Below are 27918 nucleotides of genomic sequence, written 5' to 3' on the forward strand. Positions count from 1 at the left end.
TGGGGGAACACTATTCATATCTCCAAAAATGGAGGTGAAGTTTGGTTGCCAATTTTAGTCTCTCTCATTTTTATTTTATACATTTCTAGTTTATTTTATTTACTAATTATAATTTAAATGCAATATTTAATATTTATAATATCATGTTATATACTAATTTATATTAATTAATCATAAATATAAAGTTTAATTAGTAGAGGGGTGTATTTGACAATATAAATAAGTTATAAAAATGAAATATTCTAGGAATATACTTTTTTGGGGTAAAAAATGGGGCAAAAAATGAAGTAGGGTTGGAGATGAAACACTATTTACTTCATTTTTTACTCGATTTATAGGGGAAAAAATGGAGATGAGTTGGAGATGGTCTTAGTATCATACGTTAATTAGCAATTTTACTTTAATATAATTCTTGAGCATACTAGATCTTTCAGAAAGGTCAATCCACAAGTGGTCATCTTGGATCGACTTGTTGGTATTAGAGGTTGTTGCTTTACAAGACTTATGGATTTGGCATGCTTTTTTTGGAGTTGCGAGTTCTAACAACAATTTAAACGTTCTTGATCAGTCACCAATATTTCAGTACCTTTTGTCAAGAAAGGCATCGGATGCTCATTTCACAGTGAATGTAAATGAATATAAGTTTGGGTATTATGTCACAGATGGAATATATCCACCATATTCCACGTTTATGAAGGTGTTTTGACACTCAATAGAACCAAGAGACAAATTTTTCAAGAGAATACAATAAGGAGCATGTAAGGACGTGGAATGTGCTTTCGGAGTTCTGAAAACAAAATGGCACATACTTGAACATGCGACACGACCATATCACTTTGAAACTCTATGAGATATTATGTATGCATGTATCATAATGCATAACATGGTGATTGAAGATAAATGACGAAATATTGTGGAGTATTCGCCTACGCAACGTAGACACATTATATTTCAACCAGAGACAACATAATACTTAAATAGAGTCGTTGATATTCAAGACTAACGAAAACACAAGCAACTTCTAGAAGACTTGGCAGATCATATCTATAATGGTACCGAAGATGAATAATTTAAGGGAAAATGTAATTTTTCTCATATTTTATTGTTTTTTAGGGTTTTAAATGTTTTTGTCCTTTGTTGTAAATTTTTTTAATGGTATTTTTAATTTAGGATTTATTAAAATTTTATTTTTAGTTTTTAAATGTTATTTTTAATTTATGATTTAATTTATATGATAATTATAAATATTATGACATAAATAAAAAAACAAATGGGACAAATCGAAATTAAAAACATCAAAAAAATATGAAAAATAAAGGTGTTATTGTTGGATTAGTGTCTAAGGCCATAACTATATTTGGTAAGTACTTGACCCGGTTGTGCATGGTCCTTTTGGGTTGCCTTCACCATAGCAACTTGACAGGATGATTTGTTAAGAGAGAAGAGATATTATTGTTAATATATTATGATAATAATAATATATTAAAGGAATAATAATGTTATTTGATTAATATAAGTCATATATTAATTGAGAATTAATTTGGTGACTTAAAGAGGTTAATTGAATAAAGGGGCATAAACTGTCAAATGTGTGATAGTTGTCTTTTGGGCTATGTATCCTTATGGATATAAGGGTGGACGGATTTTAGGGTTAGAGGACCATAAAATCGTCCAAGCCTAGTATCTAGGAGGATCTTGGATTGCTTAGGGCCTAAGTTATTCAATTAGGGTTAAGGGTGAAACCCTAGTAGCTCATAGTATAAATAGATCCCTTGGATGAGGGAAATCGGCACTCATGCAAGGCAAGGAACCCTAGAGTCGATTTCTCACCCTCTTCTCTCTCTCTCTCAAGATCATTCTCTTGCTAGTTGGTGTTTGTAAGCCATTAGAGGAGTGACAATTGTGACTCTAAGCTCCAAGAAGAAGAAGTATCAAGCAAGTAATCCAAAGTATTGTTCTAGATCCTAATTCATATGATTAGAATCAATTGTTTACATTAGATCTAGCATTGTAAGTCTTGGATACAATGCATGTTCAATTAGAGAAATCTAGATCCAAGCAATTAGGGTTTGCATGTGCACATAGGAAAGTTCTTATGGCTCAAACCCATCAGTTATCATATGTTATTTTGTATTGCTCATTTTCACATTGAATGTTATAACCCAAAAGTATGAATAGGATAATGATGTGACACCTTTTAAATGTGATAACATGTAATAACATGGTGTTCACACCAAATAGCCTAAGAAATTTCCATCGGGTATTTGTCCCCCTTTGGCATGGATAAGAAATATATAGCAATTGGGTTTGGTTGATCATAATATTTTTTGTTTATTTTTTCATGATTATTTATATACAATACATAGCTGATGTGGGACTAGCCCACTTGGTAGAGGCTTTGTCTCTTAGATTGGAGGTCTCGAGTTTTAATCTAGGCGTTGACGATTTCATGATACTAACTTCTAACTATAAACCCGCAGTTATATATATATATATATATATATATATATATATATATATATATATATATATATATATATATATATATATATATATACTAGCCATGTACCCGCACAAAGTAGCGGCGACAAATATATCTTCCGGCAATTAGTTCCATTCGGAAATTGTGCTAGTTAAAAGATTTACTATATATGTCCATCGATGTTGACAATTTAGACGCAGAGGGGGGACCTTTGATGGAGGGAAAATTTTTGCGATGGTGTAAAATGCGATGTTGACAGTTTTGTTTCGCAGTTAGTTTTATTTTGTTTAAGTTAGACAGAGTACTAATGGGTTAAGATGTTCATTTGTTGATTTCTATTTCCGATGTCTAATCTTTTATTGCTTAGTATGCCACATCACAATGGAGTTTCTTTTGGCGTATTTATATTGTTGATGAATAGTTATTATTGGTGTAATGCAGCGGGAGGCGGGTAGGGCTGTGAATAGTTATTTTCGGTGAATAATTTCCCTTGGGTGTGTAGTTTCTTTTAGAGTTTAGGTTTACAATTTAGTGATTAGGGTTTTTAAGGTTTATGGTTTAATAGTGTCTAATGGGGAAGTTCTATTAATATTATAAGTAAAAATTCTAATTGAAGTCTATAAGTGTCTTATTAATATTTTGTCATGCAAAATATCATTTTGGTTGTAATGTCATCTTTCTTTATTCGAATAAAACTTTGAGCAATGACTTCAAATAGTTTTCTTTTGACGAACTATGTCCAAGTGACGATTAGTTCTTTCACAGTCGGCTCTAAAGGTTGATTGTGTTGCGTAGGTAGATTTTATTTTAGGGTTAAGCTTCTTGAATATAAAAATAAAAATAAAAATAAAAATAAAAATAATAATAATAATAATAATAATAAATTGAGAAAAATATGATTATTTGATAAGAGGTTAAGATTTAATCTAAAAGTGTTTTAGGTATCAAAAAGCTTGTTTTTATGGAATAGTGCAAGGGAGTCATTTAATATCCCCACGAATTTGAAGACAAGTTACACTGTACTCATTCTGAATCGAAATTGCATTATCATTTTTTTATTTGTTAAGTTTCAAATAAATAGTTTAGGATGCCATATTTGTCATAAAATCATGTTAGAAAACTTTTGACATGGCATCTAATATTTGGTCTAAACACTTGAATAGCACTCTTATGTCTTATATCTTCTTTAAAACCAACATCCATAACTCTATAATCAACTTCATTAAATACTAAGATCCAAAAAAACTATGTTACATGTCCATTGATTTCATTTTGCGCAAGTCAGGTCCGAAACAAATTTAAATAAAGATGAATTTGAAAACCTATAGTATATCCTAAACAACAATTGTTTCCAATATAGTGTATAACTAAAAATATCATTAATTGAGAAAAACACACAATTAAATAAACAAATATTGTAAATATAGTTATTTAGGACATACATAAATTCACACAATATGAATGCATAACAAACATCCATAACTCTATAAACAAAAAATATAGTTTTAGTTTTTAACTAATATAGATTATTATAGACAAAGTATAAACTTACACCGGTAAAAAATAAGTAATCCTTCTCTGAAACTAAATAACGTGTCAATAGTGCCAACTATGAAGATGAAGCTTAGAGATGCAATTTTAAGGCCCAAATTCGCCCTATCTTGCCCCTTCCTGTATATCTTGATCCCTTCCCCTTATCTCTCCTAAGGTTTAGAAGTTTCTGTAATACCCATGTTCTCTAACTTGCAAAACATCATTCTAAAGCGTTCTAGGAACACCCTTTAGATCTTGCAAGTAGTTCCCTGGACTCCTTTGAAAACACTACAACAAATAGTAATATCATGATTCATTTAGTTATAAATGCCTAAAAATACATGAAATGATGCTAATTTACAAATACCTTTTCATCTACCATGTAACTATCTCAAAATCTTGTCATTGTCTGCACTTTGTTTGTAGAATTCTTGAATCCTCCTTATGTCATCATTTTGCATCCAAAACTTTATATTAATGAAAACAAAACTCATGGAGTTTCTTTGTAAAATCATTCCAAAAGTAATATTACAAATAATTTAGTACCTGATCAACAATTGTGCCAATAAGCTGCTGCTTGGAAGTTATGGCCTTGGCAGTTGAACCGATACATTTTTTAACATTTCCTTATTTTTTGTTAAATTAATCCATAACTCGAATGTTTTCTACAAAATAAAGGTGAATGTTTTGGGCTTTTCTCATTTGTATGTTTCATAATTGAAACACTATGATCGATCTACACATTGGAAAAGGCAAAAAAAAAAAGATATAAATGGAGTAACCGTCGCAAAATCCAAGCAATCAGATTCTGAGAACATGCAAAATCCAGATCCTATGGATGAAAACATAAACAAAAACTAAGGGCTGGGATTTATTGGAAGTCAAACCATCGATAGACTTCACGCATCAGATCATGTATGATTGTGGACGCATTCTAGTGAGAATAATAAGAGGAGCAATGATTTTAGGTAGAATAAGAAATTATAGGGAGAACAAGAAGAGGAGCAGCGATTTGAGGGAGAAGAAGCTGTTACGGAGATCATGGATGCTTGAATCGATAGATTAATGGATTTGGAGTAGTATTTAAATTTTGAATTTGATTCGAATGTGGGTTGATTAATTCAAATTTTATCAAGAAACAAAGTACCAATATACGGGGGTGGATAGAACCGGATAAAAAAGGTTAAAAAACTTATGATGCATTGTTCGATTATACTAAAAGCTCATAAGGTTAGACATTTAAAATTTAATATTATTTTAATGATGATTAGTTGTACTATCAGCATAATGGTTTGGATGTCTTAAAAAAATATTATTATTATATTGAATCTATTTATAGAAATAGTTAGATTTCTTTTATAAGATAGTATATATATATATATATATATATATATATATATATATATATATATATATATATATATATATAGAGAGAGAGAGAGAGAGAGAGAGCAAGAGAGAGAGAGAGAGCTAGATTCAGGTATTTAAACTAATTATTGTGTTATTGTATGCATAAATATGGATCAATCAAAATTAAATAAACAAATTAAATAATTAATTAAATAAATAAGGGTAATTTAGTAATTTTATTAATAACTTCCACAAATACTCCCTATAATCATGGTATTGATAGATTGACTTTTAACCTAATTTCACCTTGTATATCTACAACCGTTTCCTCTTTCTCCAAAAACCAAAGGATCCTCACCTCTCGTCTCCTATAGCCCTATGTCGCCGTTTGTGTTCATCAACTACAGACCACCGTCTTGAGACTCCAAGTTGCATTCCTTCTACAATCGATCATCAAAATTCTAGACAATAACCATTCATAATTCTCCTTCTTCAATAAATTTGTAAGTTTCTTTTTCCTTTATTAAAATCTTTTAGTTTTTTAATTGATTTTTTATTTTTGATGTTGGGTAATCATATTTTTGCAATTGAATTGATTTATGAAAAGCTATACGAACTCTATTTGCAAACTATATATAATCGACTTGAAATTGTTTATGTTCTCCATGAATTTAAAGAAAAAAACTTATTTGCAGTAGATTTATTTTTCCTTTATTCACATATACTAGAACTGATCATAACCCATTTAATGCTAGTTTTTAGTGCAAATGTTTTTTTAGTGGGAGGGTCCTACCTTGTTTATTTTTGGGATCAAAATAAATGAAAGCAAGCTTTATGTGAGGGCACTAGTCGAATTTTTTTTCTTTTGAAGTAAAGAAGAAACAAGCAATATGGTTTTAGTTATTTGTAGTAATGACATTCTTTATAGATTACTTTTGATATTAGAATTATATTTATTTCATGTAATTAAACTTTATTACTTTATTATCTAGTTTTTTGATGCAATTTGTTTTCCTCTTATTTTATTATCTAGTTTTTTTCGGCACATAAGGTATGTGAGCATCTGCAATTCAAGGGTTGTTATTATCTTCCTCAATCAACGAACCCACATATATATGTAAGTAATTATTTTTGGAATTTTCGTAGTCGTTTTAAATAGAAGTTGATAATTTTTTGATGTTGATTATTTTTCGATTTTATGTTATTCTGAATTTCTAATTTCATATGTTTGCTAAATTGTTATTATATTACTGTGATTTAATTTTTGACGTGGTATTCGCTTTTATTTCTTTTCAAATAGATTATGCTTTTGATTTCTGTTATGATTTCTGAAACAGACTAGAAATTGTCATTGGATAATTCTTGATGAAATTAATCTCGCCCTTTCTGATGTTCTAGAAGCATTAAATCGGTTTGTGTATTTTATACCATTTTAATTCTGTCGGAATAGAATCACGAATTTAAATTCTATCGAAATGGAAACACAAATTCTAATTCTGTTGGAATGGAATATGGATATTTTTCCATTGACTATACATGTTCTATAATTTTTTGTTATTGGTTTTGGTGCAGTTAACAAGTCCGTATATTTTTCCAAAGGAATATAGTTTTTTATTTATTATTTGCTAATGAGTTATTGGATTCTAAACTACAATTGAATTTGTTTTCATAGAAGTTAATGTTTAAAGAACGGACAATAAAATTCAAAGTGTTAGCAACATTATTTTTTAAAAATGAATTAGTGTATTTGTTAGATTTTGTAGTTTTTTTTTCTCGGTTTGAAAGTTTTTTAGTTTTTATTCTTTAACAATAAATGTAATTTTTAACAATTGCTACATGTATTCTATAAGAATTAATGTAATTTTTGTTTTAATTCTTCAATTGCTGGTTCGAGAATTTGTTATTCTACAAGAAATTTTTAAAGTTATGATCAAAAAATATGTTCAAAAATATTTTTATTATTTTATTGTTCTAGAATATTTTTATTTTTGAACATACTCAAACATATTGTGTCAGAATGTCCGAATTAAAAACCTTATAATTAGTAAAAATCAGATTTTTAAAATAAATAGAATTTATGATCCCTTAAAATATGCAAATTTCCTTTATTAAATCTATTATAATTGACTAAAATACTCTTCTAGTTAAATTGGATGGTATTTTTTAATTATATTTAATGCAATAATATGTATTAATCATTTTTTTAAAATAAGTAAAATGATTTGTCCACATTTGTGCATACAATAACATAATAATTACTTTGAATAAAATAACCTAAGTATATATATATATATATATATATATATATATATATATATATATATATATATTACACACACGATACATAAACAAGATCGAACAAAACCAAGTTAAACAAGACTAAATTTCTATACTAAAATTCTAAATTTTAATTTCACCTAAAAACACAAATTTGAATAAGTAAGACTATACTAAAATACCCTCAAGTTACAAACCCACTAGTTTTTTGAAAAACATTAATAAGACACTTGGGTGTGGGCAACACCAAATGGGGCGTTATTGTATGTTATAACGGCGTAAACACCGCCCCACCTCCCCGTTATTGCATGTTATTAGCTTCCACGTTATTTTTCGTTACCACCACCACGACCTTTAACGCCGTTTTCTTTTTTTTTTCTTAAAACACGTGAGTGGGCGTTGCCCACTCCGACCAGTCTAATAATCCAACCTATATTATATTCCATATCATCCTTTTTAAAAGTTAACCCAAATCATCAACCTACAAGACAGTATAGACTTATATTACATAATTGTTATTGTTTGTAATATAAGAATATTGCAAACTATTAAATAACAATAAAATCTTTGATTTAATATAAATTATGTTTCACAACGAATAAAATATTTGGACGCAAAATATGACAGGGAATCCTATCTCAGAAGCAACCTCAAATACTTCCAAAATTGCATCATTATATATATATATATATATATATATATATATATATATATATATATATATATATATATATATATATATATATATATATATATATATATATATATATATATATATATAAAGAGAGAGAGAGAGAATGAAAGATTCAATCCATATCACCAAAAGTTTGAAAACATAAAAAGTAAAAATAGTTATTTGTTTGATAATTACTGTTATGACTTGATTGGATTTGAAGCTGTGACTTTATTTGTTTGGTTGTATTACTAACTAAAACTATATTGTTTGATTACACTAACTACTAAAAATGACCATATATGTTTGACTTTTACATAAATCTTTAACCTTGGAATATTATTCCACTTAATAATTTCAATTTTACACAAATCTTTAACATTTGAATGTTACAAACAGTATATATGAATTCTATACTACCCTAAAACTACACTTCTTCTGTTTATACCAAATGAATTGGAGCACTACCATCTTCAATTAGTCTTTTTAATTTCTTCACAAACCATTCGTCATCCAACAAAAAAAGAATTTTGCAATGTAACGAAGTATGAGTAAATAAAGAGTAATTAATTTATCCGATAATCATATAATATAATTTTATTTATTGATTTTTTTTAAATACAGATTTATTTTTAAAATTTTCAAAAACTAATAAAATTGTCATTTAATATGATTTTTCTGCAAAAAAATGTTTTTTGTTTCTTTTGTTTGTTTGTTTGTTTGTTTTTATCAATCAAATATCATAAAAAATAAAAAAAACAAAAAACAAAAAACAAAACAAAATTCATTCCATCCGAATATTTATAATCATATATGAATAAAACACATTTGTAGACATATACATATATAGTTAGATATGATTGTAATCCAAAGTGAATAAAACACAGCTACAATTCATAATCCAATACAAAATAAATGTCTAGTTATAAACATCACGGAATTATATCCTTCGATGTTTTCATCAACATCAAAAATATCTCACAACTCTTCAAGCTAAGTTCATCATATCTTACCTCACATACATATCGAAAGAGAAAAAGTTAGGCATAAAAAGCCTAATAAAAAAATAAATAGATAAATCATATTTCAAGTTTCAACCCACTGTTGGGTTGAATTGGAACTTCTTAACTCGTTTACTTAAACAGATTAGATTGGGTTGAGATTTTCAACTCGTTTGGTTAAAGATATCAATCTGAAAAATGACCCAACCTTACTAATCTACCCCTATATTTAACAAATACATGGTTAAACGCATAATAATTCATCTTCTCTATCTTAAATTGACCTTTTTTGCCAATACACAAGTTCTATTCTGTTTTTATATAACTTTATGTTTTACAAAAAACACATGCATTTTATCTTTTTCTTTATAAGATGACATGGAAAATGTCATTCAAAACCCAAATACAGTTTCCCATCTTACATACAAAACATCACCAAGTTAAACGAGTAATAACGAATATAGATTTAATAACTTGGCTTTGAAGTGTCGTTAGTCTCATCAAGTATGAGTTTGACTCCATTGTTCTTGAGGGAATTGATAACAGCCCAGACCTTTGTTCTGTTCTTAAAATCTTTTTTCTCAAGTTCTTTGTTGACATCTACATGAATGCCTCTTCCTTGACCAGATTCAAGACCTTCTACCTTTAGCCTCATAGCCAACACCTCACCCACAACTGTTGCAGCTTTGGCATTACATGTTCTACCACATTCAAGTGAGGTTTTTATAGCTTGTTCAACTGTTGAAGCTGTTGCAACTATTCTGCCATTGTTCCTGTCCACTATGTTTGCAGTAACGTATTTCAATGACATGAATAACCTTAGCACGTATCTCTTTAACACTGTCATACTTAGAGATTGCAGGAACAACCAAGTTCAATTCTTGATTTTCAATATTCTCGTGAGTTTCTGAAATTGATAAAGAACAGAAGAGAAGAGCAAGAAGAGAATCGATAATTGTTCAAAAACACAGAAAGCAAAATGCTGATAGAAAAACATAATTGGACTTTCATCGAACACATGGCGTGCATCGGTTCACTGCCCGGTTTCAATCCAAAAACAGGCATAATCCGATGAAAGTAATGATCAAATCCAAGATTTAGAGGAACCATACAATGTCACTGCATTCATTAACATATGCAGTTTTACAAATGAACAAAGAAAAATCCATTTCGGAAAAGAGGAGAAGGAAGAACCTGAGTTCAGAAAAGAGACGATTTTAAGAAGAAAGCTTATTTAACAGTTATGACCAGTAGACAGCAATTGAACAGATACACCATTGCAATGACAGCAGGCAACAAACACATGATTTCGACTTTACTGAAATCAGGGGAAAAAAAGATAATCGAGAACGAGCAAAATGGAGTTGAACGAAAACAGTGGCAATTGAACACATATATCTAAAATTAGCAGAAATCATACATATTTCGATTTCAATAAACACATATGATTTCGATTTCAACTGAAATCAGGGGAAAAAGGAAAATAAAAAGCAGCAAAATGCAGTTGAACGAAAGCAGAAAAAGATGAAGAAAATCGTACCTGAATCCGTATCTGTGGGTGCGACGGTATCCGATGATGGAAGTCGGCGGCGAGCAATCGACGGCAAGGAATCGGTAATCGCCTGAGGAGGCGACGAGAGAAAATGGAGGCTGCGTTTTTACTTGTCTGGTGAAGATACGAAAAGAAATATTAAATTGAAAATTTTAAGAGAAATTAAACATCCTCCGAATTTTTGTTTCTATAGGTGACATGTGTAATATTTAATGAGATTTAATGATATTTTAGGATACTAATATGACTCATGTCACCATTTCATTGGATACGTGGATGTGTAAGAACTAGGAGGATATTTAATTTCTCAAATTTTAAACATTGAAGATTTCTAAAAGACAAAACTACAAAGGGGGTGTTTGGCTTAACTTTTCAAATCCCAAAAGTCCTTTTTGGAAAATTTACAAAAGGTCAGGATTTCCTGACTTTTCCAAAAAGTTCATTTTCCTTGTGTAAAAATTTTAAAAGTAGCTTCTAAAACTAGTTTGCCAAACATCTTTTGTTTTTTCTTCTTTTCCAAAAAGAACTTTTGGCTGTGAAAAGCTAAGCCAAACACCCCCAAAATTTGTCGCTGTGTATTCAAAAAAACTTTGTATAGGATCCAAAAAGTTTTCGACTTACATGGATGGTCCAAAATCAAGATTTTTCTTTGGTTTTGGTCCTTAAACAATTTGAAATGACTCTTTTATGCTTTTTATTTGTTTTTTCTATTTTCTTTATTAATTTAAGTATTTAAATAATTAGAAAATAATAAAAAATAAAATCCTACCCCACCCCACCCTATCACTCCACCGGTAACCTCTCTCCCCCCCCCCCCCCCCTCTCATGTTGACATAAACACATACATACACAAATCTTTCAAACAACTACATCGAAACCATTGAAGCCCTTCAAATCGAAATTAGGAGGAACACACATACACAGCCAAAAATAAAATCAAACTAAAATTGAAGAGACAAATATACACAACCAAAATTGAAATTGAAATAAGAAGAAACCCATGATTTACACCTGTGTTTTTGTTCACCGAGTCAAAATTGAAATTGAAGAAACACACATAACAATAACAATATGAAGATTGTTTATAAAAAAAACAAGATTTGCTAAACCTGGATCTGTACCATCCATGATTTCTCCTTCACGGTTCTCTGACTCCATTGATTGAATTCTGGATATGTACGATCTATTCAAAATTCTTCTTTCTTATAACTTATAACTCTCGTCATGACATTTTCACAAAAACATCTTAATGATTGAACTGTATTCCCCTCAACAATCCTCGTAACCTTAAAAGAATCAAGATTCCTTCTCTGGGTTCACCCCACCACCATTTTCCTGTCAAAACCTTGAGTCTGTCATTTATTACCACAATGTTCAATGGTGATACTCCCCATTCTCACATTCTTTCACATACACAGTGTGAAAAATGATGATGGGTGCGTCCAATTTGATGATGGGGTTAACCCTGGTCCTTGTGGTCTGTATTGTTATGGTTCTTGGCTTCTTCTTGGTTCTATTGGCTAAGCTCCAATGCTTCATCCTCGTCCGCCGCCGTCAACTTCAACAAATCACCACCACCGTCACCACACCTCTAACCATATTAGACAACAACAACAACTCATCTTCTCCCCCTCCCCCTTCATTCATCGGTGACGACATAGAGAAGCAACAACAACTTCCTCAACAGCCGAAAAATCAAGAAAATAACCAAGAAGGGCTTCAGTGATCTCTTAATTTTAAACCCACCACCAATTTAGGGTTTTCTCCTTGCATTTCAGGATGAAGTCGATTTGGGGTTATTTTTATGAAGGTGGGATTTATGTTCTCTGTTGGTTTATGTGTGTGTGTGTGTGTGTGAGAGAGAGAGAGAGATGGGGTTACCGATGGAGTGATAAGGTGGGGTGGGTATATTATTTTTTATTATTTTCTAAATATTTAAATACTTAAGTTAATAAAGAAAATAGAAAAAACAAATGAAAAGGGTAAAAGAGTCATTTCAAGTTCTCCAAGGACCAAAACCAAAAGAAATTCTTGATTTTGGACCATCTATGCAAGTTGAAAACTTTTTGGACCCTATCCAAAGTTTTTTTGAATACCACAGGAACCAAATTTGTAGTTTTGTCTTTCTAAAAGGATATTTCTCTAAAATTGGGACATTTGGGGATAAACGGGAAAATTAGATAGTGGATCTGTGGATGACATTTGTTTGAAAATCCATTCAAATTAGATACATCATACGTAAGTATTAGTAATATAGGGGTCATACAAAAAGAAATACTATAAAATACCATTCAAATTGTTAACTCTTTTCTCCAAATCAGTGTTTAAAATTTTTTTAAAAAAATACTTAAGTTTTTTTAGTATAATGCAAGTAATAGCAATGGAATTTCATTAAGTTGTTTATTATAGTGACATACTTTCAATTCTTCATATTATATGAGTTTACTTAAAAATAATATCAATGTCATCCAAAGATAAAGAAAATGTTCAAATCTATAGCTGGAGAAATCTTCAAAATATGATGTATGAGTAAGATAGAGTTCAAAGTATAACACTAAAATAGAAAAAGTAAAGTAGTTTATAAATCACAATCGGAATGGAAAGATAACACAAAACCAGAAATACCACTTGAACCTTCTTTTTGGTACTATTCTTACCAAAAACCAAAAACTGTTTAAAAAAACAAAAGAAAATAGCTTCCGAGTTTGTTAGCCCGACAATTATCAAATAAACTTCTCACGGTTAGCCATTAGCTTCCTTTATTTCCACTTTTAAATTTCGAGATTGTTGTTCTTCACCCCTACTTGAGCTTTATTAATGTCATTTGTTGCAAAGTTGAAATAGAAAAAGTTTGCAAAAGCAAATTTAGTTTACATATAGAGATTCGTACAATTAGGTCCCTAGCATCTTGCTAGGGTCCCGTTTTAATATAATTCGTCGGTTAAAAAAATACAAATAGAGATTGCAAAATGTGTCATAATTCATTCATTAATCATAAATTATGGCAAGCACCAAAAAGGTTTAAGACTTAATGAGAAAGTCTCATTTTTTTATTTTCTCTTTCTTTCTTAAGTCATTCATTATACATTAAAAAACACTCATATTTCGTCATTGTATTACGTAATTGACAAATTAAAATAACATAAATAATAACAAAAAACATAATATATTATTTTTATTTGCGGTTTAAATGGGTGAAATTAAGAGAAAGAGAAAATGATAAGAATGACCAAATTGAACAAAAGATCAAAATGGTCATTTTGACTAAAAATTCATCGACTTTATGTGACATAAAGTTCTAAATAAATGTTATAATTGGATATTTTACAAACCACAGTGTTTTAATGAGAAAAACATTATAAGTATAAATGTTCTAATTGAAAAACAATGAAAATAACATATCATTTTACCCTAGACATACATGTACTTTGTCACCTCTAATTGAAAATATAATAATAATATACTATTTATTTTTACATATATCTTGTTTAATATTTTCTGCTATAATTGAAAGCCCATAGTCATTCAACTTTGCAACCCCATATTCATTTTAACATACTATTATTTTCTTTAATTGTGCCATTAAGATTTGTTCCTTGCTGATTGAATCTTTTCCTATTAAGGTAGATCATGAAAGTTGTTAGTGGCTTCCTTTAACTCTTCAAAAGAAACACACTGTGAAGTGGGATTCCTTATGTACCCAGTTTTACAGCATCTAAAACCAACCCTAATTAAAGATGAGAAAATGTCATATTAGCCCAACAAACTTGTCACGTTTGTTTTAAAAGGTCATTGAATTATTTTTTTGTATATTACGGGGATGAAGTCTTAATTTTCCGTTTTAAAACCTTCTTAGTAACTTGATACCGATTACCTCTTCATGATCAGCAAGTTTGACTGGCATGTCAACATGTTGTTGTTGTTGTTGTTATTATTGTTATGTTTATTCATAAAAACTCCAACCCTACCACAAAACCCACTCCACCATACCAGGCTCCCCTCTAATATCGTCGGAGAATCAACACTCCCTCTACTCATCGAAAAACTCATCTTATATCCCTTTAACCATTTTGAAACTGAGCAAATCATATGGAGTTCATTTTACAAATTCGTTTCACATAAATGTCTCTTTTAAGCATTTCCTCAAACACCTTTCGTGCAACTCAAGTAAACTCCATTTTTCAGTACCAATAATGAAATTATGTCCAGAATACCATGTATAGTTAATACAACATCAAAAATATTATACAATCAATACAAACATAAGAGACCTGAGAAAAGGGAGAGAACCAAGATGTAATGTCCCAAAAACAATGATAAAATTTTTCATTTTAAAATCAATAGTTTCAAACATCAAGTAGTTCCAAAACATTCATAATATACAATATCAAAATCATCAGAGTAATAATATCCAAAAAGTACAGAATTCATGAAGGGGTATATAACACATAATCAATAACATGTATATGATCTAATATTATTAATGATTAAACCATAACATACAACGATTGTATTAAAAGAATCTAAAACCCAAGAAAAATATAAAAAATAATTTGTATATAACAAACTTATAAATTAAAACCAATAACCTAATAACATATCTCGAAAAGTGATCATAAGACCTTAAAATAACATAAAATCCTTTAAGCTTGTTTTCTTTGTAAAGTTTGTATGTAATTTGTATGAATATCTACCCAATAGACTGACCTTTTTATACTAAACGTTTCATTAAGTGCTTATTAAACATAATATAAGTTATAAAACCTTTGATTGTTAAATCGTTATTAAGAAGACCTTTGAGTTATATTAGTTGAATGAGGGGGGTTTCAAATGAATGTGGTTTGAGCAAAAATGTCTCTATTATAAGATACTAGGTGAATGCTCGCGCGTTGCGCAGAAACACCTGTATAGTTGAAGTCTTTACAATTTTTTTTAATATAGCAATAACGTTGTTGTTAAATTTGATATAATAATTCGTATACTAAATTAGTATAATGTATTGATTATTTTGAATTATATGATAATATATACATCTATTATAATTGCATAATATCAATCGTTTGAATGACTTTTACCCGCGAGTTATACATGAATAAAATTAAATATAATATATGGTTTAATGTTATTTATATTTTTTGTTATTGCTAATTAATTTTTTAAAATTTATTTGCTTAATGTTTTAGTTTTTATCATTATAATTATTTAAAACATCAAACATTGTTTTTTATTTTTTTTATTTTAAAGATAACAATATAATCATTTATATAGTGTTAATATTTTTAACTATTGTTATTGTAAGTTATTTTAAGTTACTTATTTGAAAACTTTTAACGATTATAAAAATATATTTAGGAAATATTTTAGTTAAATTGATATTATAATTTAGTTTTTGAATTTATCACTAAAATCTATCACTTTTAACTATTTACAAAATATTTTTGGGTTTTTAAGTGGAACTGAAATTTATATTTAAGCTGACATTGTAATGTTATATTTAAAATAACAATTTAAGTATTTTGTCCAAACTGTTCAAAAGTTATAGCTTTAAACTGATAATGATTTACATAGAACAACATATTAAATCTAATAAATTAAGTATAATATATTAAAAGTTAAAGACATAACTTTATAAGTAGAAGTAAATATATTATTTTAAAATTGAAGTTTAGTATATATTTATGATTACACTTTGGTTTGATATTTATTTAACCTTATTAACTAACTTATAAATATTATTAGAAATAAATTGAAAAGTCATGGGAGTTTCAAATGAATATGGTAAAAGGAAAAATACATGAGAGTTTCAAATGAATGTGGTGAAAGGAAAAATGCTTCCTTTATAATATGATATATATATATATATATATATATATATATATATATATATATATATATGAGGATATCCTCTCTAATAAATGAAGATGTTTTTTGCCACTTGTCAAATTCTCAAGAGTTTTGACACATGTAATTTTATGGGAGTTTTAGAATTATTATTTTCCACTTGACAACTTTTAGGAATTTCTATTTTTTAAAATAAAATTCTACAAAATTCTAACGAGTTTTATAAGTAAAAAAACCATTATATTAATTTGATAATAAAGTCCCATAAAATGCTCTAAAGAATATTTGATTTCTTTTATAAATGTTCTAAAAAATTAAATTATGTAATGTAAAAATGTTATTTTATAAAATATTTAATGTTTAAATATTGATATTAAATTTTTATTTTTAATAAACCAGTATAGTATACTAGTCTCACATCTAATTTATAATATTTGGACATGTAGATCAATTTTCATGTAATATTTTTCGAAATTACATGTGTTCATGTATATAAAATCATTATTCTAATAAAAGAATAGTTTTATTCTCCTTTTGACATGTGTCACCCTATTAGGTCTTTTAATTAATGCATATTTTATTCTTCTTTTGCCGTGTATCATCCTATTAAGTTTTCTAATTAATACATGTCACTTGTCAATCTATTAATTTTTCATTTCAAATTTCAAATTTTAAATTTTCCACTCTAATTACATTAAATTAATAACATTAGAATAAAAACTACAATAAAATTAATACAAATTATAAAGTGATGTAATTTCATATATTTATTTAATTTGATGATTATAATTTTATATAATAAAAAAAACTCTTAATTAATAATTTATTTAAATAATTGATTAATAATTTTGAATTTTTATATTATGAAAGTTTAATTAATTTTGTAATCATGGTTCCCACGGGTTATAAACGGGTAATAAAATATGTAAATGTCGGAGAAAGAATAAAGGTAAGTAATATTAAATTAAATACCGTGATAGGGCCAACTTAGAAATCTTCGAACTTAACAACTTAAGAAATCTTTTCAAAACTCACCAAACAAGATGTCGATCCAAAAAACCCTCCAAAACCTCAAATGTATCAAGAAGTATGGCAACCTTCCTACCAACACCCACCGGAAAGTTGCCGAGGTCGTCATCTCCTACGCCTCCAAAACAACCACAAACACTGAAACCCCTGCTGCCGTTTTCTCCACCCTTACTTCCGACACAGTTAGATTGGTTCTCTCAGACAGGCGTATAAAGACTCGCGAATGCCTATCGTTCTTCAACGTCATCTCAGAAAACCGATCTTTAATCCCGTTCACGATCGAAATAGAACACTACGTGACACTAATTCACAGGGCGATAAACTCAAGAAAGTTTGAAGATGCCGAGACTCTTATAAATTCATTAGCAAATGATGGAAATCTCAGGTACCCATTTTCAGATGTAGTTTCCCTTGCCGAGAGCCAAGGTTTTGATTCTAGGATTTTGTCAACATTGTTTAATTTGATGCTAAAAGTTTATTCGGATAGTGGGAAGTTCTTTGCGGCTTTTGAGACTTTCAATTATATGAGAAACAACGGGATTACAATTGATGAGAGGACGTGTGGTATTTACTTGACTGCACTCCTGAGATGTGAACATTTAGGATTAGGTTTAGTTTTCTTTTACAAAATTGTGGAATCTGGTATGGATGTTTCGATTGTGATTGACGGATTGTGTCAAAATGGGGAGATCAGAAGGGCTAGACAATTAGTTGAGGCTGTGTGCAGGAGTGTTGAACCTAATGTGATTACTTTCAATACTTTAGTCAATGCATGCTGCGAAAGAAAGAATCTTAAAGAGTTGGATTTGGTATTACTGTTGATGGAGAAGCAAGGAGTGGAGCGTAATTTGGAAACCTACAAGCTTATAATAGATGGGTTTTTGAGCTTTGGGAATCTGGGGGGTGCTGAAAGGATGATTGCGGAGATGCATGACAAAGATTTCCACGTGGGGATCTATCTGTGGAATTCAATCATTCACAAGTACTGTAAATCAGGTAGGATGGAGAGTGCATTCCAAGTGTTCGATGAAATGCTTCATAGAGGTGCTGCTCCTAATGCACATACATTTCATATCATGGTTAGTGGGATTTGTGGGATTGAGAAAATGGAGGCTGCAAAGGAGTTAGAAAAGAAGATAGTGAGGAATGAGATTGAGTTGGACCATGATATTTTCAGTGATTTGATCAATGGGTGTTGTAAAAAGGAGAAGCTTGATGATGTTATTGACCTGCTTTCAACAATGGAAAAGAAAATTGACAACCTTCCATCAACCTCCCAAGTAGCTTACCTGAAAATTGCTGAGGTCATCATCTCCTCCGCCACCCAAATATCCACCGCCACTAAAACCACCGCTGCCATTCTCTCCACCCTTACTCCCAACATTGTCAGATTGGTCCTCTCAAACCGGCGAATCAAGACTGGAAGATGCCTATCATTCTTCAACATCATTTCAGAAAATCAATCTCTAATCCCATTCAAGATCGAAACAGAACACTATTTAACACTAATTTGCAGGACGATAAAGTCATTTAAGTTTGAAGATGCAGAGACTCTTATAAATTCATTAGCCAACGAGGGGAATCTCAGGCACCCATTTTCAAATGTAGTTTCTTTTGCTGAAAGTCAATGTCTTGATCCTGGAATTTTGTCAAAAATGTTCAATTTGATGCTAAAAGTTTATACGGATAGTGGGAAATTCGTTGCAGCTTATGAGACTTTCAGTTATATGAGAAACAACGCAATTGCAATTGATGAGAGAACATGTTTTATTTACTTGATTGCCCTCCTGAGATGTGAACATTTAGTGTCAGGGTTAGTTTTCTTTTACAAAATGGTGGAATCTGGCATCGATGTTTCGGTTTATTCTTTGACAGTTGTGGTAGACAGATTGTGTAAAAATGGTGAGATCAAAAAGGCTAGAGAATTAATCGAGGCTGTGTGCAAGAACATTGAACCTAATGTGATTACTTTCAATACATTAGTGGATGCATGTTGCAAAAGATGGAATTTTAAAGAGCTTGATTTGGTATTGGTTTTGATGGAGAAGACAGGGGTGGAGCTTAATTTAGAAACCCACAAGTTTTTAGTAGATGGGTATTTAAGCAGTGGGAAGCTTGGGGATGCTGAAAAAACAATCATGAAAATGCATGATAAAGATTTGAGTGTGGAGATCTATTTATGGAATTCAATCATTTTCAAGTATTGTAAACTAGAGAGAATGGAAAGTGCATTCCAAGTGTTTGATAAAATGCTTCAGAGAGGCGTTGTGCCTAATGCAGAGACATTTCGTATCATGGTTAGTGGGATATGTGGGATTGGGGAAATGGAAGCTGCAAAGAAGTTGGCAAATAAGATGCAAAGGAAGGAGATTGAGTTGGGGCATGATGTTTTTGATGATTTGATCAATGGGTGCTGTAAAAAAGGGATGCTTGATGATGCAGTTGGACTGCTTTCAATGATGGAAAAGAAAGGATTGTTTGGTGATGCGCGTTTGTATAACATGGTCATTGTTGGTTTATGTGAGTTGGATCGTGTTGAAGAAGCAAGCAGACTTTTGAGCATTGTGGTGAAATGTGGAGCAACCCCTGAAACAAGTTTTATCCAGTTTTTGGCAAATGGTTAAAACTTAAAAAAAGTATTGTATGCTTTTGATTGAACCATGGTCTTTATACACATTGGAATTGAGCCATGTGAAATCGGCTCACCACATGCCATGAATCCAGAAGGGTAGGTAAAGATCGTGGAATGAGTGATGCCGATTCCTCTGGACAACAAATACAAGAAGCTCAAATCGCATGATTTTGAACTAGAGCTCAGTGCATTCAGACATTTAAAAGATGTGCTTCCTGCAAGTTGCATCAAACACTAGCCAAAAGCCTTTCACCCAAGGTCATGACCCATGGTATGCACCAAGGCTTGCTTCTTTGATTTAATTGGTGAAGTTTTGAGGTTTCTGGTTGCTTTGTATGTCTGATGGTTCATTGTAGATTGAGTATCTGTTGTTAGATGTATTATTCAACACATTTCATTATGATTTTTATTGATGACATTCCTATAACAAGTAATAATAAGTATATGCTATGTGAGACATAGTTTCCCACCAAGAAATTTTGACATGTAAAGATCCCAATGAAGTCTCTTATGTTATTGGTATGAGATACACCTAGAAAGGACTTATTGAGAAGTTAACAACCCTAGTCCCATACAAATAGGTTGACTGGAGGTAGGATGATCGGTAGCCCCTAATCCCTATCATTGGTTAGAGAGACTGCTTTTGTAGAAGACCTCTATAAAAAAAAAAAAATAGATAATTTATACACATGTGTCCACACTAAAAAATCCCTCCATAATATTACTATATGTAAAAATATCAACTCATGATGAAGAAACAATGATGCGTGTTTGAGGAAAGAACTACTAGAGGAAATCAATCTACGAATAGATGATTAAAAACAAGTCAAACATGAATGGACACACAAATAATTATGGTAGATAGTTAAAGTGAGTCGGAAGTAGATACTAAGAGCACACGCTAAACTTATAGGAATCATGAGTAAGTAGGTGAAAATTTACTAGTTAACAAAGAAAAAGAAGTTAGACCCTAGACTATAACACTACTACTATGGTACCCTAATTTTAAGGCTTCACTCTCTCTTATCATAGGTCATGTCCTTGGTAATAGTTAGTTCTTTCAAGTCTAACATCACACTATCTTCCCATTTTCTTCTTGGTTGATCTTTACTTTTTGCACCCTCGAGTGTGATCATCTCCACTCGCCTAACAACGACCGATGGTTGTCTTCTATGGACATGTCCAAACCAACACAATCTTCTTTCCCTTAATTTGTTAATGATCGACATCACTCCCAACTCATTCATAACTGTTGGGTTTGGTATTTTGTCCAACAACGTTCTACCACATGACAACCACAACATTCACATAGAGCTGACAATTCTCGATACGATCCACGACACGACACAAAATAAATGGGTTTTGGTTGAGGTTTTCAACCCGCCAACCCGCCAACCTACCAACCCGTTTATTAAACGGGTCATATATAAGTTTCTCAAAAAATAAATGGGTTGGCCCGCCAACCCGTTTATATTTTTAATTAAAAAGATATATATTTTTTATTTTTAAATGTATTTATATATCAAGTATTAATATTTAATAAGTATTATCTATCTTTGTATTAATTTTTAATTTGAACATGTTTCTACGAATGTTTTTAATTTTCATTTGGATCTTTAAAACTTAAGTAGTTAACTGTCTAAAATTTGGATATATTTGCATCAACCATCAAGAATTTATTTATGTTTAATTGTCAATTTTATTTATGGAATCTGACCCACGAACTCAAATCTGACCCACGAACCTGTCAACCTATGAACCCGTATAAATAAACGGGTTGGTGGGTCATATATGGGTTTATGTTCCAAACCTGTCAACCCGTGACTTGTATATTTAAATGGGTCGTGTTTGGGTTGACATATTTTGACCCGCCAACCCGAACACGACACAATTGTCAGGCCTACATTCACATTTCTGCGATCTCCATCTTCCTCTCATGTTTTTTTTAACCGACCACCATTCATATTCATACAACAAAGTTTGTCTAATTGTCATCCTATAAAATTTCCCTTTATTTTTAAGAGCACCTTCTTACCACACAAAATTGTCGTTGTTGCCCTCCATTTTAACCATCCTGCTTTTATGTGGTATGTAATATCATCCTCAACATTCCCTTCTTTATGGATAATAGACCCAGATACTTGAAACTTTATTTTGGGTGTAACACATGCTCATCAATGCAAACTTTGATTCCTTCAACGTTCTGCTCCCTTACACCAACTATATTGTCTTAATAGTGTTGATACGAAACCCTTTTCTTCTAATGATGTCCCCTAGACTCTCCCATGAGAAGCATGTCATCATCAAAAAGCATACACCATGGGGTTCCTTCTTGGGTCTCACAATAGATATCGTCCATAATCAAAGCAAATAAGTACGAGATAAGAGCCGATCCTTGATGAAGCCCAATTTCAACCGGGAAAGACTCCGTCACCAATTGCAGCTCGGACGCATGTTGTAGATCGACAATACATATCTCGTATAGCCCTAACATGGCTCATCAAGACACTATCATATGCTTTTTCAAGGTCAATTAACGACACGTGGAGATCCCTATTTTTTCTTGATATTTCTCAAAAGAATTATATTAATCCGTTTCTCAATAAATACATCACGCAAATCTATTCCTCTACTGCTGCCCATGTAGTAAAAGTGGAAGAGTTTGGTATATCAATAAAAGCGCAGTGAAAGAGGAAATTCACAAGGCATAAGTCGATAATACAGGAGGAATGAAAGACTTAAATAACTAAAACATGATTATAAGACTTTATCTATAGTCTTATATAAAGAATCCTATAAACCCTAAAACTCCTAAATAAAAGAAAATCATGACATAGAACTAGGAAACTTGGAAACATGTAAACAACTCCCCACTTAATAAAAATTCGGCTCTCCCATTCAGTAGACTCCAAAACCATCAATGCAACATAGACATGATACCAATCTAACCCTGGTTTAGACCATTGGAAAGCAACCATGAAGGTATTATACTTACAATGGACAAATGAGTACCTATATTGACTTATAGGCAATAAATACCCTTGAAGTTGGTTATTCCGGACTCTAATTAATTTTGCAAATTGAAAACATAACAAGAAATCAACTTGAGTGTACATATTCATGCCATCACGAGGGCCAATATCTTATCGGAACCTTATGGGTGGACTAAAATTCATTAACTAACTCCATCAAGTTATACTTTGATAATAATGTCGTTATCAGTTTTTCGAACGATACTAGTTCTGGTGGAAATATGCTATGAAATTACTATGACTATTTTTTATTCATACCAATTGTGGTTGCATGTTTCACATTATGTTTTACATTTTGTCTTGATCTACTGAATATTGTCAGAACATTTATTAGAATGAAGGACAAATTGCATTATTTGTAACCATGTGAATTGTGTTTTGTATCACCATGACTTCATACTACGTGGACTTATGCAATCTTTAATTTCATGGAAGCACTAAACATATATTCGACGAGGTCTCAACTAACCATATCCTTCCTACTACAAAGTACAAAGTTACATTCTTAAATTCCAAGTTAACAAAGACAAACAAGCCACAAAAACTAAAGTTAAGGATGATCAGGAGATAATGTAGCAGTAATCCTCGACAATGTTGGGCTCAATGGCCCATCCTTACCAAAGCACGAAATACTATGCGATCTTCTCTTAACCTTAAAGCTTCCAGAATACAAGAGCCTTTTCTCCTTGATCGCATAACTAGGGTTTGGGTGTCCTGAATCAGGGTTTGGCTCACTTTTGGCTCTCAAAAACCGGTCAAGATTTTGACTATACTTGTCCCCATAATGGTTGTTATTAACCGCATTATGTTGCTTAAGTTCATCATCAGTAAAGTAACCATTTTCTTGAATATCTTGCATTGCCAGGTCATCATACTCCTCATCTGATTTAGTCGACTCTTCATCCACTGAACCTTCCATCTATAAAACAATCCCATCAACAACCAAAAAACAATATGTAAATGCATGTGTTATGTCATATGTGTACCTCTTCATGCATATGTTCTTTAGCATCATCACTAAGATCTTCATCGCTATCTACATCCAGTTGATCATCAACCTCTTCATCGCTTCCAAACACCGATTGCTCCTCCTTCAACTAAAACCAGTATATCAGTCAGAAAAACATAATCAAGTGAAAGAGAGAGAGAAAAGGGTATTTTGTTCTTGTTTGATTACCTCTTTAGAAGGTCCATCAGAGGCCTTAGGTGAGCTGCAACATGAAGAATGGTATCTACTACCATTGTCAGTAAGCTCGCCTCTTGACTCATCAACACTACTTGCATGACTAGTGCAACCAAGGTCACTAGGCCAAGCACTGATTCCAAAGTTACCAAATTGGAGATTCACAGGTTCCGCTTTTCCAATCTGCAATGGTCCATACATCGGAATCCCAATCCCTATTCCTATTCCGTTTCCTATTCCTATTCCATTACTCTCGTCAGTTTGATGTCCTAAAACCGGCTTCCCATCAGCATCTACAGAGCAAACAGGCCATGCTTTTGCGACAGATCCATCATCATTTAACAGAGCCATTAAATTCCTTGAAGAGCCTTGTCTTTGGATCAATTGAAACATTCCCTTTGAGCTGATTGAGTTAGCGACACATTGATTCCTATATTCCTCATCAATTACAAAAACCGTGTTAGTGGTAGAATCATAAAGCTGTTCTCCAGCTTCACGTCTTCTTAAACAGCTGAAAACTGTCGCGTGTATAGCTGCAACACTTTTATCAACATTGGTGTTATTTACTTTTGGAACTAGATGTTTGTCTGCTCGATTGCAAAGGTACTCTTGGATTGTTCTGATGTTTCTTATGTACTTTACATATTTGTTTTTTGCAGGGTCTAAAGTCATGTACTTTGCACGAACTGCAAATCTTTCCATGTGTTTGTCCTCATTTGTAATGTATATCATGAATGGTATGATTGATGGATGTTTCTTCATTAACCCCATCTGCATTTTTCATAAAAACTTAAAAGTTAGATGTCCAAAGTGGAAAAAGATTCAAACTTTTTTTTTTTTTTTTATCATACCACAAAGTTAAGGCTCAAGTGAACACCCTCAACAACAACTGATTCTTTTCTCTCTTCCCATGCTGTGATGAGTCTATCAAGACTATCAATGACCATCTCACTTTGTGCTTTAAAGCCTTCGATTGCCATTTGTTTAGGGCTAATTAAGTCAATTGTAGTAGAACCACCTTCTTTAGGTAGTGGAGGTAGTGATGTTGAAGCATCAGAAGGACCTGTGGTCATGAATTGTGATTGAGGGGAAGATGTGGAACTTCCTTGTTTTTTTGCTTTTCTTTTGGCTTTGGCTTCTGAAACAGCTACTGGATCTAGATGTTCTCCTGCATGGTAAGTAGATGACCATAGGAGTGGATTTTGCTTTTCATCAACAAAGCTCCTCATCATGTGTCTAATCGAGTCTGTAGATACAACTGTTGTGATCCCTAATCTGCTAGCCTACACATTTCATTTCATTTCATGGGTCAACATCTACATATTTCAAACTGTAATAACAAATCAAGAATCTTGAAATTACCAACAAAGCAGACAATGTAGATTTGCCACATCCACTGGTACCACAGAGTAGCACTGTCACAGATTCCTTTCTTTCTCTGATTCTGTAAAAGAAGAAGAAGAAGAAGGTAAGAGGTTATGTCTTCATGATTGGATTTGGATAACATACATTATATATTTAAAGACATACATACCTGCAAGCTAAAACCAAATCAGCCCTCTGATTGGGACCAACATACTTGTATTCAGCAAGAGCATCGCAAACAACATCTATGAACCTCTTCCTTTTGACAATAACTGTAGTACGTTTTTTGTAAGATTCAAAAGGTATGCTTCTTATGTTATCATCATTCTTTGAAACCGTGTTGCTGCTTTCTCCTTCCTTCTCTGATCGACTATCAGTCACATGGCTGTTTTCTTTACCAGGGCGAACTTTTAAGAAATCTTTTCCTGTATTGATGACACCCATGGCGGCTAAATTGTCCCCTAAGCATTCAGTTCTCATGATTTCAAAGACCCTCTGGCTAATCTGGTAAGAGAGGCAGGTCGTATTCAGTGCAGGTGTATAAGGTTATTGCATGAAGTTGTTAAATGGAGAGAAACAGAAACAGATATATGCATGCACAACAGGAGTAGAATGCATCAGAAGTATAGGCTTTGATCTACGAAGTGAAAATTTTGGATGTATCAAAAGCTTAAGGTTTAGTATGAGATCCATGGATCAAAATACTAAAATTTCATAAAGATCCAATCTCCTCTTACGAAAAGCATTAGAAAAAATGTGTTCAAATATGTACAAGCTTGCACTTTTTTCTTGCAATAATTGACTTTTCCTTACATAAGTGGTTAACAGGATGTCATCTTAAGTTTATGAACTTTCATTCAATTTCATTAGAAAGAAGAATAAAATAAAAGCTGCAAGTTCCAACATAAAAAGAACGGATGAAATTGGCGAACCTTGAAGGCATGACGTGCTTTACAACCCATCAACTGCAAAGTGCTCTGAAGAACATGACGTGTGTACCTAAATGTCAATTCTTCATTTCCTTCCTTTTCGTCATTGCCACCAAAATCATCCTCCACCACTATGTACAACAATTTCGCCACCTCCATCTTCTATGTAAATTCCTCCGTTTCCTCTGTCAATTTGCAAATAAAAAAGCAAAAATAAAAATCAAGTCGGATCGAAACATCACAATGCGGATTCGAAAAAGGAAAGAAATGCAGAACAAGTGCAAAGCTTCATTACGTGAGAAAAGGAAGATCGTGTGATATAGTTGAATCAAAAATCACAGATCAATGCAACCCGTTCGGAAGGGGTAAGGAATCGGCATTTGAACAAGGGAACCTTCTTATTATAACGATAATGATCAGTAGTGGAATAAGAAGAAGAAGAAGAAGAAGAAGGGGGGTTCCAGAGCGATGTGGTCATTGTTGGTGTGTCTGGCACCTGCATCCACGCATCAGCGTCTTCAACACTCCACGAGTCGTCTCCCCCTCCACTTTCTCTTTCTCTTTCTCTCTCTTTGTTAAATTTTTTTGTCGGAAATTGTTTGACGAATTTGGGCTGAACCTTTCAAACAGAAAGAAATGAGAAACCCTATTTAGTATTATATTTATTATGAGAACGCGATTATGAGTGACTTTTATTGCCAAATATTTTATATTGTGTAGGTCCTTTCCCCCCAAACTCCAAAATTATTTATACATCTTCCTTTCCTACCTACCTTTATTGTTACATATATAATGAAATCACATTTGGTAGCATTTTATATAGGGTTAATGACGTGGATAGGTAATAAATTTTGGTTTTTGTTTATATTTAGGTAATCGTTCACATTTAATTATTGAACTTATTTAATCTGTTCAAAATAAAGTAATATGACTGATAATTACGATAATATTATCTTATTATGAACTGGTCAAACAAGTTTATTGGTCAAATATGTACGAAAAAAACATGGTTACCTAAATATGGACAAAAACCAAAGTT

The 27918-nt window shown here is 31.6% G+C and overlaps 3 protein-coding genes across 3 annotated transcripts; 1 reads left to right on the top strand and 2 right to left on the bottom strand.

Moving 5' to 3' along the window:
• Nucleotides 1–9664: 9664 nt before the first annotated feature.
• On the bottom strand, nucleotides 9665–11014 carry LOC145087900 (Ribosomal L18p/L5e family protein). The gene is made up of 2 exons (XM_079026005.1): nucleotides 10857–11014; nucleotides 9665–10223 (listed from the first exon to the last, which is right to left on the bottom strand). Exon 2 carries the CDS (start codon nucleotides 10161–10163, stop codon nucleotides 9783–9785), a length of 381 nt encoding a protein of 126 aa, XP_078882131.1. The 5' UTR covers nucleotides 10164–10223; nucleotides 10857–11014; the 3' UTR covers nucleotides 9665–9782.
• Nucleotides 11015–17727: 6713 nt separating this feature from the next.
• On the top strand, nucleotides 17728–20800 carry LOC145087901 (uncharacterized). Its single transcript, XM_079026006.1, has one exon. It carries the CDS (start codon nucleotides 17753–17755, stop codon nucleotides 20360–20362), a length of 2610 nt encoding a protein of 869 aa, XP_078882132.1. The 5' UTR covers nucleotides 17728–17752; the 3' UTR covers nucleotides 20363–20800.
• Nucleotides 20801–23811: 3011 nt separating this feature from the next.
• LOC145087902 (P-loop containing nucleoside triphosphate hydrolases superfamily protein) lies at nucleotides 23812–27518 on the bottom strand. Its single transcript, XM_079026007.1, has 8 exons — nucleotides 27175–27518; nucleotides 26883–27064; nucleotides 26120–26454; nucleotides 25948–26029; nucleotides 25437–25868; nucleotides 24580–25356; nucleotides 24389–24499; nucleotides 23812–24321 (listed from the first exon to the last, which is right to left on the bottom strand). Exons 2-8 carry the CDS (start codon nucleotides 27036–27038, stop codon nucleotides 23953–23955), a joined length of 2262 nt encoding a protein of 753 aa, XP_078882133.1. The 5' UTR covers nucleotides 27039–27064; nucleotides 27175–27518; the 3' UTR covers nucleotides 23812–23952.
• Nucleotides 27519–27918: the final 400 nt, after the last annotated feature.

The sequence above is a fragment of the Lactuca serriola genome, chromosome 2 (genome assembly GCF_051521515.1).
Source record: "Lactuca serriola cultivar US96UC23 chromosome 2, Lser_US96UC23_V15, whole genome shotgun sequence".
NCBI lineage: Eukaryota > Viridiplantae > Streptophyta > Magnoliopsida > Asterales > Asteraceae > Lactuca > Lactuca serriola.